Raw genomic sequence first — 12,334 nt, 5'->3', positions numbered from 1 at the left:
TGCTAACCTCCACATGGAGGAAGACCAACTGGTTCTGCAGTAGTGGCCAGAGATAAAAAAGAGGGCGTACTCGTGCTCAAAAAAGTGTGAATTTGAAGATAAAATTCCCAGCATCAAATCTCGTGTCCTTTATTCTTGTAATTAATGACTTGGGAAATTAAAAAGTTATCGTGCATGTAAAAACCTCGTTATTGGTTTAATGCACTGGTGATGGTCTAGTGATGGTCTGCATGTTTCAGCCTCGTGTAGACTCTAGAGGCTTTCGTCAGGACCGAAGAGTTCAGGAGAGCACCTTTTGGCTCACCAAAGATTGTTATGGGGTGGGTGTTTTGTACTCACCGCCCTGGTGTTCAGGGATCAGATCTGTGGTATCTGTTTCTGTAAAAAGAAATTGTGAAAAGTATCACATGCTAACAACAAATTAACTGTTAGTGGTTCTGAATCATCTATGCTCAAACGGTATTCATATAAGTTAATCCCCTAAAAAACTAAATTAGGTGGGGGATAATCGTGCGCATTGTTGGCGCCCATGTTGCAAAAAATAATAACGGACTTATTGAGAGGGAAAGAGGTAGGTGAATGCGTTATATCAAGGTTTCTTAGAGATGTTAATTCATTTATACAAGTACATAGTTATTGTGCAAAGTCTGTCATATTGTATCTTGGATCTGATATGTCGCAATATCTTTTCTATGTTGTTTGTTGCGACAAATAAAGTTCTGAAATGTAAAGTTCAGCTTTTACAATTATCAATTATAATTGTGAGCGTACATTTGTTGCATAGGTGACGGTATATGCAGAGGTTTCTGATGTTAGGGCGAGTGGGACTATGGTCGTCTCGATGTTAATACATCATTACCGTGTTGTGGTTCTAGAAGGGTGGCCCGATCAGGGTGAACAGTACGATAGGGGATAATTACCTCTACTGTAGTGAAGAAACGATCCTTCAGGGTACTTGTGAGCTGTTAGTTGAAGCTCTAACAATTAACATACAAACCAGTGAAGCTAAACTCAAAACCACGGTCCATATCTCTGTTTACAAGAAAAAACTTGAAGAAATAAATAAAGAAATGAACGAGACAAAAGAGTACATTACTCAAAATAAAATCCAAAAATTGAATAAAGATCTTAAAAGATTCTCAATGGAGAAAAGGCATCCTTACTCAAGAGAAGACTATGTTACCCCAGATTACAGAGAAGATGAGGATTCCTCAGCTGAAAGCTCCAATAACAACTCTGACTGGAGTAGTGACGAAGGTACCACCACAAGGAGAGGGAGAGGCCAAAACAGAAGGAACCAACGCCAAAGAGGAACTAACTGGCAAATGCCAAGATACTATGACTATCCACAACCTCACTTTCAACCATACATGCCGAATTATCCAGGATGGATGAATCCATACTTCCAAGGCCCACCACCTATGGGCCCAATGATGAATACACAACCACCACCCCCTTTTTTAGGGAGAGGACCTGGACGCCAAAGGGGCAGAAGAAAAGGAGTCACTTGGAACGAGCAAGAAAGACAAATGCATACCCGGAGCATGACCAAGGAACAACCAAGAACCAGTTCAATGAGTCACTAGTAGTCAATCTCACTGAAATCATCCTCACAACTGACCAAGAGAATGTTCTAAACAAAGGTCTCGGCTTCGTCCCCACTCCACCGCTCGATATTTTCAAATTGAGATGCGAGCTAGCAGAATTCTGCATGAAAATCAAACTCAAAGCCTTCTTCATTGACAAAGAAATGCAACCCAGAGAAAGTGACACCAACCTAAGACCAAAATCTACCTTTAATCCACCCACACATCTGGTGCCTGTCGAAATACAAGCTTTTGAACAAGCTATCATGCAAGAAGTAGACAATCTGGGATCCACAAGCAAGAAACCCTACATAAACTTGACCAAGAAAGAACAAAGAGCCATGGACGAACTCCACGAGAAAGACAATCTAATTATAAAACCGGCGGACAAAGGAGGAGCCATTGTCCTCCTGACCAAACAAGGCTACAACCAGCAATGCAATGATCTCCTATCTGATAAAAGGTTTTACATTAAACTTACCTCCGACCGAACCAAAAGAACCATTGAATTAATGGTAGATGAGGCAGAGATCAACCAATGGATTTCGAAACATGAGGCCGATTTCCTAAAAACCAAGTCACCAAGAGTTCCATATTTCTACTCTTTGCCAAAGACGCACAAGAACAAAACCCCACCACCAGGACGCCCCATAGTGTCAGGAATAGGTTCTATCTTAGAACCGCTCTCTCAATTTGCCGATCAATTTTTGAAACCTTTGGTACAACGAACACCTACTTACTTGAAGGACACTCGTGATCTCCTCAACCTACTCGATGGACAAATCTATAATGAAAACACCATGCTCCTAGTAGGTTTAGATGTTGAGTCTCTATACCAGTCTTCCCCAGCAGAAGACTCTGGACACCCTAGAAAACATCTTAATTACAAACGACTGGACCTACAGGACACCCAGACATTTTGTACTGGAGTGCTGCAGATTAGCTCTCACTGAGAACTATTTTGAATTTGAGGGGACCCTTTTTGGACAACGTAACGGTACTTCGATGGGCAGCACATTTGCCCCGAGTGTGCCGGCGCTGTATGTGAGTAATTTTGAACAGGAACACATACAGACCCCTACTAATCCCTTTTATAGAGGGATAAAACTCTGGCGACGTTACATAGATGACGTGTTCATGATATGGGAAGACAGTCATGAAGAACTGAACGACTTCCTAACTTGGATAAACACAAGGGATGATTGTCTCAAATTCACACACACAGCAGACAAAAAACAATTGGACTTCCTGGATGTAACCATCTTTACCCAGAATGCCACACTGCACACCAAAACTTACTATAAACCTACAGCGAGGAACAGCATTCTCTCCTACAACAGCTTCCATCCCCGACCTCTGAGAGATAATCTTCCATACAGCCAGTTCCTACGTCTAAAACGGAACTGTAGCAATTTGGGAGATTACAAGCAACAAGCTAAAGATCTAGAAAACCAACTTGCGAAAAGAGACTATCCAATCAAGACAATAAAAAAGTGTCAAAAAAGAGCTCGCAACCAGCCAAGAGAAAATCTACTGCTAACCATGCAACGAGAAGAACCAAAAGATCTACTGACTTGTGTCACAACGTATAATACTGCATCAAACGCAGTGAAAAAAATCATCAATAAAAACTGGAAAATACGAACATCAAATACACTGAAATGGCCTAAACCGAGATTCGCCAACAGGAGGACTAGAGATATCAAAGACATCTTGGTACACACAAGGCCTAGGATCACGACCACAAGAGAAACCATAACATCAGTATGGAACCTGAGCCCAGTAATAGGACATTACCCTTGTGGCTCCTGCTCCGTGTGTAAGTTGACAAAGGTGACCAAGACTTTACAACTTCTCCCAAACCTCAGATGGGAACTACGCAACCATACGAACTGTAACACCACCCACGTGGTGTACATGATTGTCTGCCCATGTGGCCTGAGATACATAGGGATGACGTGCCGCAAGATCAAGCAACGTATCATTGAACACTGCAGCAACATCTCATGTAAAAAAGCAACAACGAAGATGAGCAAACATTTCATTGAAGCAAATCACATTTCAGAAGATAATTCTAGAGACCCTATTGATCAAAGGCCACAATGCTGAACGAGTACTATTTGAAAAAGGAACAACGCTGGGTCCATCGCCTTAAGACAGACAAAGAGGGATTGAATGATACCATACCTTGGTTTGCCTTAAACAAATGACATCCATAATCATCCTCAATGATCTGAACAAGAAAAGCTATTCGCATTGATCACCAGATATACACCTATCCTCGAAGGTTCTGTGAATACAAAGCTCTAACTCATGAGTTTATCAACGACTTTATGATCAGAATAAGATACACCTAGTTTATACTGAATCCAAAAGCAACATGAACTAATGTCAGCTATTCCATTTCTATCTACAGTCTCTATTTACATTGATACTAGAATCGGTGCCAACCAAATTGCCAACCAGGATGAGATAGTCCTACCTTCATTTCACTAACACCGGTCTATGTAACGCGAGCCTAACCGGGCGCACGTCATCCCAGGGATCAACGTCCGAGTCAGAACAAGCGAGTCTGTACGAGTAACCGGTAAGCCACGCCGAAGCTGTTCCGACAATGCGGCAAACAGTGAGTAAACGGAAACTAACCGGTTCCCTTCTCCATCAGCAATAGGTTCCTAACAGCTCACAAGTACCCTGAAGGATCGTTTCTTCACTACAATAGAGGTAATTATCCCCTATCGTACTGTTCACCCTGATCGGGCCACCCTTCTAGAACCACAACACGGTAATGATGTAGTAACATCGAGACGACCATAGTCCCACTCGCCCTAACATCAGAAACCTCTGCATATACCGTCACCTATGCAACAAATGTACGCTCGCAATTATAATTGATAATTGTAAAAGCTGAACTTTACATTTCAGAACTTTATTTGTCGCAACAAACAACATAGAAAAGATATAGCGACATATCAGATCCACGATACAATATGACAGACTTTGCACGATAACTATGTACTTGTATAAATGAATTAACATCTCTAAGAAACCTTGATATAACGCATTCACCTACCTCTTTCCCTCTCAATAAGTCTGTTATTATTTTTTGCAATATGGGCGCCAACAATGCACACGATTATCCCCCACCTAATTTAGTTTTTTAGGGGATTAATTTATATGAATACCGTTTGAGCATAGATTATTCAGAACCACTAACAGTTAATTTGTTGTTAGCATGTGATACTGTTCACAATTTCTTTTTACAGAAACAGATACCACAGATCTGATCCCTGAACACAAGGGTGGTGAGTACAAAACACCCACCCCATAACAATCTTTGGTGAGCCAAAAGGTGCTCTCCTGAACTCTTCGGTCCTGACGAAAGCCTCTAGAGTCTACACGAGGCTGAAACATGTAGACCATCACTAGACCATCACCAGTGCATTAAACCAATAACGAGGTTTTTACATGCACGATAACTTTTTAATTTCCCAAGTCATTAATTTCAAGAATAAAGGACACGAGATTTGATACTGGGAATTTTATCTTCAAATTCACAATTTTTTGAGCACGAGTACACCCTCTTTTTTATCTCTGGCCACTACTGCAGAACCAGTTGGTCTTCCTCAATGTGGAGGTTAGCATATTGACAAAAGAAGCCCAATGATCATGCTACTACGGTACACGAAGGCGGAGAACCAACATATACCGCCCATCGTTTGTGTACGTATATGAGGGTTTTTTAATGATGACTTCCCACGTTAACTGAGACCCTGGTACACAGGACAAGTGGTCCATTCTCCCCCCCCTTTTGATATTTGTAAGGACAAACCATGACATTTTACAGTTGCATTGCAACACCTGGAAGGTGAGAATCTCTTTATTTGGTGATGACATTGCTAGCTTACATCTGACTCTAAATCCTCTCTGGAGGCTGCCTAGATAACAGCAATATTACTTGGAACCCAAGCAGGGTATTAGCTATATATAGTTAAAACCTAGGTTATCACTTGTATTCATCCAGATAGATTTTCACACAATTATGTTGGAAAAAAGTGGTCAAACACGTGGGTGTTAAATTGGTTAACATTCACTTTCAATTAAAGTTTGTTGCTGAGCTTGTTAAAACATGCTGTAATCTACCACCATCTACAATTGATCTAAAATAAATATAAATTCTCCATATATTTGTGTACCTCTCTTTAGGTCTACTAATGTATCTTTCAAATAGTTATTTCAAATGACTGATTTCTCATATTTCAATAGTTCTCTGGCAGGACACAAGGGTACAACTGGCCTCTGTACTATGATTATCTTCTGAGCAGTGAGGCAAGGATCTGTCTGACTATAGGAGACATTACTTTTGGCCGCGGCAGCTCCTCCGCTAAGGCGGAGGAGCATCACCCTGCTGCTCACAGAGCAGCGGAAAAAGGAAAAATAAAATGAAAATAACAACGTTATTATTATTTCTATTTTTAGTAAGGGCAACGTGGCCAGGTTAGGGCGGGACTTGGGTCACATGGAGAAGGAGTGGTTGGTGCAACATAAGTGGACCTGCTAAACAGTCATGCACACTCAGCATTTCTCCACCTGGCAGTATTGCACAGCCGGGTGAGGAATAGTCCCAAGGATCCCAGGCACTGTCTGAGCGGCCAAAGAGGCCCCTCAGACCAATCACGACGCTGCTGTCATGCTGGTGACAGTAGAGTCATGATTGGCTTAGGGGAGCCCATGTGCTGCCGGGAGTCAGGAGGAGAAGAAGAGGATGGAGGGGAAGCTGCGGCAGTAATCAGGTAAGTGATATTTTGTATTTTTGTTATCCTCCCCCACTCCCCCCGATGCCGTTCGATAGCAACCGCCACTGACGTTTGGGCTGCCACCTATCATCAACTGCGAAAATGATAAATCCTTCTTTATCAGGAATCATGGAGTATTCAGGATATACGGATTAATCTCCTCACTGGCATAAGGTCACTATACCTACATTTTTCAAGGAAGTATGACTGAATAGTTTTCAGTCTCTCATAAGAATCTCTTCAGATATCCTGCAGTAACGCATCCTTCCTCCAGTCCTAATTGTTAAGGGGATAATTAACCATGTAAATAAGGTAATTAAAACTCTGAAATAATTCTTGTCAGCACAAGATACTGTTTATTTTCTGAGATGTAGGAGGATACACTATACCTGATGAATCTGAAATGCTACTAAGTAATTGGTCACTCAACAGGACATAATTACTCCCTTAGGTGAGAATCCGATTTTGAATTCATTTTTCAATTCTCAGATAACTCGCTTCTTTTTACCAATACAAGTCTTCCTTATACTCTAAGTGCTGCTTGTCCTGGACAATGTTTCACCTAAACTGAAGAAGGAACTGGGGGGGTAGTATTAGGCACCTTTTTGCAAATTTGTTCAGTTTATTCCCTCCTATTTAATATTGGCCTGTTCTAAATTCAAATACTGTAAAACTATCTTTAAAGAGTTTGTTATAACCCAGCAAGCATGAGTGAAGGGGGCTCCTGTGTTTCCATCTTCTGTCCTTGATTTTTTGATAGACTAATTTAGTTCCCATGCTATTTTCCTCCACCGACATGAGAACATATTGGGCCCATATCAATTGTTTTTCGCTAATGCCCCAAAAAGAATTATGACCATCTCTATAAAGCCAGCCATGTTCAGAGTAGATATAGTTTTCCCTGCCCTATTTATTTTGTTTACATGATTGTGTCAAGAAAACATTTGGTTAGAGCATGTCAGGATTCTGGCCACCCTCCATTAGAGCAGTGGTATTCTGATATTGTGCTGCCCAGATTTCTAAACCCCCCTGTAGAGGTTCCTTAACCAATTCTTTTACACAGCTGCAACAATGACATTAAGGATATTCCATTTGAAAAAAAGGACTAGTCTAACAAACTCAACATATTTTCTTCCAGCAGGCCAGACAGCCCAATTTGCAGTGTATGAATCATGTGTATAAGTAGAATATATATATTTTCATTACTTACGCATCATTTTTCCTCCAGTTTATTGTGCAGGTAGCGCCGGTGGGATCTGGGGCATAGCTGGACCAACCTATTATAGGCATTAGGGCCCAGAAGAAGGCATTTATCCAGGCTGCGAGGATCAGAGCTGCATAGTTGGAACTAGTCATTCTTCTTCCTGTTGTCAAGGAAAAACATATCAGGTGACTTACTCTTTGCTTTACTACATTACAATGATTCTCTTGGATGTTATTCTCCGATTTCCAGAAAAGGATGCTGTAATGATGTCTACGTGTCTCACCTTGGCATCCCATACACCTGCTCTCTGACTGAACCTTCTACCAATTGAAATGGGGGAGAGGATGTGACCTAACGGCTAGAGCGGTTGACCTCAAAGCGGGGGAACCGGGTTCAAGCTTTGTCAGTGACTCTCAACATCCTGTGGTTCTGGGGAAATCACTTAATCTCCCATTGCCTAACAAAAATGAATGTGCCCGTCTGTAAAGCAACTGGTGCTCATGTAAAACGCGCTGATACCTGCGGGTCGAGTTCACACTATTTAAAACTCCTAAAAATATAACAAATGTTTTACAAGAGAGCAGTCCTAGGAGAATTCTTGTGAAGAGAATGTGTATGTGTATTTGTTAGGTGCTGCATAAAGTGCTGAATTTAGAATATTTTCATATGCCTCGCTATCTTGACCAGCATCACTTTTCTACAATTTTCATGATGAAGATGGAACACAGGAAGGCAGTTGGTTGAAAATAAAACTACACAGTGCACGTCATCAACATCTGCACAGATATGGGTCCCCGAAAAGAGTATCCTGAAACAATGCAACGTCAGTTAGGTTGGATAATGGAGAGATATTAAATGTTTTAAACGTTTCTCTGTATTAAAGAGACAGTTCTCAGAAAAGAAAGAAAGAATACCACCAGTCATGGGAGGAAAGCTAAACAGGTAAAGTTTGGGAGAAAGGAAACAGGCAGTGCTTAATTTGAGCCAGTGGTTTAAGGTGCTCAGCACCAGCACTTAGCTGTCAACACCGGAGCTTATGATGGTCTGCCAAATGGTGGCACTGTGTATTTAATTTACAGACGAGCACAACAACAGTTGTTTGACAATTCAATATAACCTACAACTGACATACCTGCCCCCAAGCCAATCTTATAACCTTGGGAGGCTGGAATAGTCTGAATTGCCACACTTTCAGGAGTGTAATAGTACGTGTGTAGGTACTGTCATTTTTATACTCACACCCAGAAGGGACAAGAGATCACGCCTTCTCTCGCTCTCCGGCGAGAGGTCTATATTACTCACACAACAAGAAGGACACGAACATTAGACTAAATCAGACTAAGCATAGAGAGGAGAAAGAAACAGAAAATAGGGAAAAACAGAAGACTGGCCAACTATGTTCCTGGCCATAACAACCCAAACTGGTAAACACAAAAGGGAATCACTTTGGGAAAACCCAAGGGTTTTTAAAATTGCCCTCACCCACTAGATAGAGGCATTCTTCGTCATAGGGCCACTGGCACACCCTGGCGCAAGACAACGCTCAAGGTGGAGCGATATTATTTTAGAAAAGGATTATGAAACAGAATTTTTTCAAATTAGGGATCCCAAGTGCTAAAAACAAACAAGATTAAAACTGTTAGTGGGTACTCGTCTATCTTTTTATTATAGGTCCCACTTGGCAGGATTAAAAACTCATAGTGAACGGGAATATGTGAGAACCAATGACTCCATTACCATGTCTTTGGACCGACATGTTTCAGCCTATCACTATCGCCCAACAGGGTTAAAGGCCTTCCTCATGATACAGATCCCTTGTAGTTTGTAACACTCCTTCCTAGTCAAGCACTATAAATTAGGGAGGGTGTATATGGCCATACTAGCCCTTAGTAGACACACGTCAAATGTCGTACACGAGTTTCATTGATCGTAGTCCAAACCCGGGGAAGAGTATGAACATCACACTGTGGTCATACTTTTGTCAAGGTGCAATGTGGCCGTATGTGCTACTCTGCTTCCTTCCCCGCTGCTTTTCCCTCTTTCCTGTATATTTCACCTCTCTTTGTTTAGTCTGATTTAGTCTTATGTTTGTGTCCTTCTCATGGTGTGTGCAATATAGGTACTGTCATTGGCACCACTGACATGGGCAGTGGGTGGTGCAAGCTGCAGTGGCCTCCTGACAAGGGCCCCAGCACTTATTTTTTCACAAGTGAAGCACTGGAAACATGTAACATTTGCGAGGAAGGAAATAGAGCACTTTGAGGAGTAGACTAAGCAAGAAATATGAAAATGGAGAACAAGTTCCAGGGTGGATATTCAGTGATAGAGACCTATGCTGGTGCGTAAGCCACATTAAACGTGGAATGGCTATCTTTGTCATTGATTGTTATACATAACATTTAACTTTATGTCTATTTTTATTGTTTTACTGTTACGAGTCGTGCTCGAGCGCGCTCGCCAGATCTAAAACTACATTACCCAGACGCCCCAGGGCGTCATCACGCAAGCCGAGAGATGGTCATGACGCACGCTGCGTCACCTACAAAGACGCCGTCGCTGCAACCTTGCGCGTCGGAAATTCCTTCCTGCCGCGGTCTACGGGTGTTGCAGTTGCTGAGGACCCAGTGCAGCTCCGGTGCAGAAGTTCGTTGGTCGTGGTAGCAGAGCAGCGCGGAGATACTCCTTGTGCTGATAACGCAACTCGTGTGGTCAACGGTCCGGTAAGGGTGCAGTGCACCGAGCCCTACGCAGACCCGCTGTTCCTTCCCGCCCCTCCTCCGTTGGAGAGCCAAGTTCCGGCTCATGCGGAGTAAGGGGAGCGGTTCTTTCATAGTGTCCCACGATATCAGTGGTACCGTAGTCCCCAACTCCTTGAATATTGGGTGAGAATTAAATCCGGAGGCTTCCGGCGCTTCTCAGTTTTCCTATACTATTCCAGAGGCAATCTCCTGGCGTTTGACATTGGCATATAAGGCAGCCTCCTCTGAGGCATCATAGCTGGACACAGTGTTAGTCCTTGAACCTTACATCCTAACTTATTGAAAGGTATTATGTTGGGATTCTGACCTCTGGCAGAGGCTAAGAAATCCCCTTGGCAAGATACTCTATGTGGCTACTCATTCCTGTTCATTGTTGTGTTGTGTATGTGTGCTCTTGACTCCATCTTTAACAGGGAACCTTCCTAAAGATAGCGGTCAACGCGCTCTCCCTGTGAAGCAAGGTGGAGCATTGCTTGGGGTAGGTGCGGGGAAAACCTTTAGACTGTGGTGTGACAAGTATTGGGGAGAACCTGTACCCAACGGTATAACTGTGTTATTGTCCTATGATTTTCTTGTTGCTGTGTATCCTATAATGTAGCCAATCACAGAGAACATGGAGTATGACCACCCTTCGAAGAGTTACGCCATAAAGCTGCATGTTCTTTTATTTTACAGGGACACAGATATTGTGGTATTGTTATGAAGCATGTCTCTAGGGAAGGTATAGCCAAGAAGTTAGGGAAGTTAGGTAGGGTATTAATTGTGTTCTTTTTGTTTTGCAGATCTCCCTCCCTGCTGTCCCCTTCCTTTCCTTCCCTCACTTGATCCTCCTAATGACCTATGCCATAACGGCTATCTTGGCTTGGGTAGATCAAGAGGTGGACCACATTAGCAACAATCCGATCCCGAGGGCTGAACCAACGTTACATTTACTTTATGTTGTTATGATGGGGAATGTGTAGAGATGTCTTCTATGATCTTGATGATCGTGTACTATTACTAGGCAACGCACACGCACTCTCTCTCTATGTGACTGTTCTATCCACATGATTAGAGTGGTCACAGGGACTCCTTCTCAGCAGGTATTGACCCACATCTCTTAATGATATATATTCCCATGCTCCTTGTTTCTTGTCCAGCATTGCTTCACTACAGACATTCCACTTTAAAAGAACCCATGGTCAATCTGTATAGCATTTGAGCTCAATGACTGCCACATCAGAGGCCTTCAAGACTTTTAGATGGTCCCTGCTGTCATTAAGCCCTCCAGATATCTGTAGAGCCTCCACATCTGCTGATCAGGATGTCTGTAGAAGTCTCAGAGTCGATAGTCCATTCTCAAGCAGACTGACTTGAGAGGCAATGGCAGGCTCTATCTTAGTTTGGGAGGAACTGCATGTATCATCTTGGATTGGGAGACCAAAGCAGGTGCCTTCAGGGAGCACACTTTAAAATGCAAAACTGAGTGGAAATTGGAGATTTCATCTTGAATTTGGAGACAATGGCAGGTTGCATTACGGATACGGGTGTCAACTATTTTGGCATTTTTCCTTCTTTGTTCCCATCTACTCAACCTTAGCTGTAATCTGCCAGTGCCACAGGGTGTCCCAGATCCTTCCACTGGCTGCTGAGGGAGAACCCCTGTGCTGAGAGAGATAGAGATTGATAGCACAGTTTTTGTCCAGGGAAGCAACTTGTGAGTCTGCCAAATCTGAAACTTAACACTGACCCTCTTTTGTTCTCATCTCAGAGAACTGGGGTTGTTCGGAGTGTAATTTCCCTCTGGCTCTTATAAATGTGTTAAATCATCAGACTAATTGTCAGTGGTAGGCTAGATTGGTACATTGTGTCAGGGACTGTTCACCAGTCACACTTGTAGCAGAACCCGAGCGAATATCTCATCCCCTGCTGATTCTTCCCTTGCTCGCCCCTTGGGGCTTAGTGGCATAGCTGGTTCGGTCTGGCTATGCCTACCCACTGCCTCTTGAT

At 42.7% G+C, this 12,334-nt stretch overlaps 1 protein-coding gene across 1 annotated transcript in view; it reads right to left on the bottom strand.

Moving 5' to 3' along the window:
* The window catches only part of RRH (retinal pigment epithelium-derived rhodopsin homolog), a 138,926-nt gene that overhangs the window by 57,858 nt on the left and 68,734 nt on the right, over positions 1 to 12,334 (bottom strand). Inside the window, exon 4 of the mRNA XM_085640847.1 lies at positions 7,593 to 7,746. Coding sequence (XP_085496973.1) covers positions 7,593 to 7,746 — 154 coding nt within the window. The remainder of the gene's footprint in view (positions 1 to 7,592; positions 7,747 to 12,334) is intronic.

The sequence above is a fragment of the Triturus cristatus genome, chromosome 2_1 (assembly GCF_964204655.1).
Source record: "Triturus cristatus chromosome 2_1, aTriCri1.1, whole genome shotgun sequence".
Classification (NCBI taxonomy): Eukaryota; Metazoa; Chordata; class Amphibia; order Caudata; family Salamandridae; genus Triturus; species Triturus cristatus.
Note: the sequence above shows the minus strand (reverse complement) of the source record. Positions and strands in the feature narration are given on the sequence as shown.